Source organism: Cynoglossus semilaevis, chromosome 20 (assembly GCF_000523025.1).
Source record: "Cynoglossus semilaevis isolate Cse_v1.0 chromosome 20, Cse_v1.0, whole genome shotgun sequence".
Taxonomy (NCBI): domain Eukaryota; kingdom Metazoa; phylum Chordata; class Actinopteri; order Pleuronectiformes; family Cynoglossidae; genus Cynoglossus; species Cynoglossus semilaevis.
In genome coordinates, this window is record NC_024326.1 from 6,220,572 (window position 1) to 6,223,427 (window position 2,856).

The 2,856-nt window shown below is 38.4% G+C and overlaps 1 protein-coding gene across 1 annotated transcript in view; it reads left to right on the forward strand.

The window, feature by feature from the left end:
- Window positions 1–2,856, forward strand: part of LOC103396214 (calsequestrin-1-like) — a 14,642-nt gene that overhangs the window by 7,543 nt on the left and 4,243 nt on the right. Inside the window, exons 6-10 of the mRNA XM_008334221.3 lie at window positions 1,327–1,457; window positions 1,552–1,597; window positions 1,722–1,776; window positions 1,903–2,003; window positions 2,100–2,174. Coding sequence (XP_008332443.1) covers window positions 1,327–1,457; window positions 1,552–1,597; window positions 1,722–1,776; window positions 1,903–2,003; window positions 2,100–2,174 — 408 coding nt within the window. The remainder of the gene's footprint in view (window positions 1–1,326; window positions 1,458–1,551; window positions 1,598–1,721; window positions 1,777–1,902; window positions 2,004–2,099; window positions 2,175–2,856) is intronic.

Below are 2,856 nucleotides of genomic sequence, written 5' to 3' on the forward strand. Positions count from 1 at the left end.
GTTGTGGTGATTGGAGCAGCTGCTGGAGTCGAAGAGGGACTTGCAGGTGGAGGTAAAACCAAGAACTGGGCCAGAGCTGAAGTGAGCGGTCGTACTTTAGCTGAGAGCACAGCCACTCTCTTATCCTGTGCAGCAAAAGCAGTGCATAAACCTGGACGGCAGAAATCTCAGAGTCCTGTAACATCTTCTCCAGCACTTCTCCAGAAGGCGAGCTCTCACCTTAGCACTTGCTCTGCAGCCCCAATAGCGGCACAGTTCTTGCGGGATGGCATCCGCGCCCGTCTCGACTGGCATTCCTCTGTAGTGCGAGCTGCTGATTTCTTGTATAAACAAGTTCGCTGCTGCCATTCCGTTGTGGAACAAAATTGTTATCCATTGGATACATAAAGAGAACAGTCAAAAAAAAGTACAAAAGACACTAAAAGAAAAAAAAAAACAAAGGACAGACGAAGCTACTTGAAGTGCAGCCCTCATGTCAGTGAACTTATTGCTCCGACACAAACCTGACATTCAAAAGCTGAAAATTTTGACCAACCAATTATAACAAACAACTTATTACATGAATTAAGAATTAATTGTAGTAATGGTCTCTCATTACTACTACTAAATTAGTTGACTTAATCTTTAACCACATCATTACTTTCAGAGCTTGATTGTGTGTGAAAATCTATATATAGCCCTTTGATGCATGACCCATGATATACTGAGTTAAGTGTTTTTATGTGGTTTTAGACATAAAAATAAGAACTGATTTGGTTCTGTTTTTATACACCAAATTTTCTTTTTGAATGTTGACACAATTATTCTGCAGTTGCAGAGGCTGACCACTGTATAGCAGTGTTGGGTGATTCTCAGGCGTCCACTGTAGAGGCTTATATGCAACACTGCCATCAAAACCTATTTTCTATCATAGAAAATGACATTTTAATAGCTGTCCACTGTAGTGACCGTCATGCATGAAAGGGATAGTTACTGTTAAAGGCTTTGCATTTAGTCTCTGTACTTTTACTCGGGTGTGGTCTTTCTGTGAGCTTTTAAAATTTTGAGAGGAACAAACCCATCCCCGCTGCATTTCATCTGTCTATCTATCTATCTATCTATCTATCTATCTATCTATCTATCCATCTATCTATCTATCTATCCAACTATCTATCTATCTATCTATCTATCTATCTATCTATCAATTATATAATGTAATTTCAAAAATTTATCGGGGGTCCATTTGGTGATGCCTGTTCTATCATAAGCTTGGAAGTACATTTAAACCTTATGGGATCAGCTCTTCATTCATAACCCATTCATTATTATCTTGCTATTATTTTACAGGTTGCAAAAGCGCTGGATCTAAAGCTCAATGAGGTTGACTTCTATGAACCCTTCATGGATGAGCCAGTGGTCATCCCCGGAAAACCTTATACTGAGGAAGAGCTGGTGAAATTTATTGAGGACAATGACAGGTAAAACACAGGAACCCAAAAACTCCCAGATTTTTTACTTTAAATTACTTCACACGAACAGCAAATTCCCATTGATATCCTTTTGCTTTTTCAGACCAACTCTGAGAAAGCTGCAACCACACAACATGTATGAGATCTGGGTAAAAGCTCACTGGAAAACTGTGAAAAATGTGGAAAATGTTGCCTATGACATCATACACCATTTCACATCTAAACTAAACTAAAAAGGTTTAAAACATTAATTTGTATTTATTTCTACTGCAGGAAGATGATGTAGATGGTGAACATATCATTGCTTTTGCAGAGGAGTCCGACCCCGGTATAGTAGCACTTTTGCAGCCACAATTCTAAATAGTGTTTTGAAAAAAAAAAAACCTGTGAATGTAATGGATTGAAGATAGCGCCATGAATGATTAATGATAGCATCATTTAATCTGCTCCTCAGATGGCTTTGAGTTTCTGGAAATCCTGAAGCAGGTTGCTGAAGATAACACTGATCACCCCCATCTCAGCATTGTTTGGATTGACCCCGATGATTTCCCCTTGGTAATGCAACAGTTCACGAGGCTTTTTTTTCAAAAAAAAAAAAAAAAAGAGAAAAAGGACTTTAAAATATATCATTATCCTTGTATCACCCTGCAGCTTGTACCACACTGGGAGAAGACCTTTGGCATTGATCTGTCCCATCCACAAATTGGAGTTGTTGATGCTGGTGATGTAAGTTTTTATTAAAATACATTTGTGTTATGCATATTGATTGCTTTTTTTTTTTTACATGCAAACGATTGTATTCATACTAATGGCAATAGTTGGGCTCTATTTAGAGGTTGAGTAATCTAGTCATTTAATACAGCTCTTACAGCTCGGACCTAAACACGAATCTTTGACTCTCGAACAGTAAAATGAACGAATCTTGAACTAATCATTTCATTCGTTTTACAGCAGGTGGCGCTTTAGCCCTATTGTGGGCGTTGTAAAGAAGGCTGCGGTTCTCCGACACTAAATACTGAAGGCAACATGGTTTGCTTCCGCTGACAAAGTCTACAAAGTACACAAAATGCCATAAGTAATTAAAACCATGTGAAAAGCTAAGAAATAAAAACACACAACAATGTGAAGATGAATGAGAGCAAAAAAGACCCGAGCTCTTTCACCTGAAAAATGAAACGAATCTGCGAGAACGAAGCGAACGATTAGTTCACAGAGAATGATCCGTTCATAGTGATTAGTTCACAGCAAAAGATTAGTTCACGGCGAAAGATTAGTTCACAGAGAATGATTCGTTCACAGCAAAAGATTAGTTCACGACGAAAGATTAGTTCACGGCAAAAGATTAGTTCACGGTGAAAGATTAGTTCACAGCAAAAGATTAGTTCACGGAGAATGATTCGTTCACAGC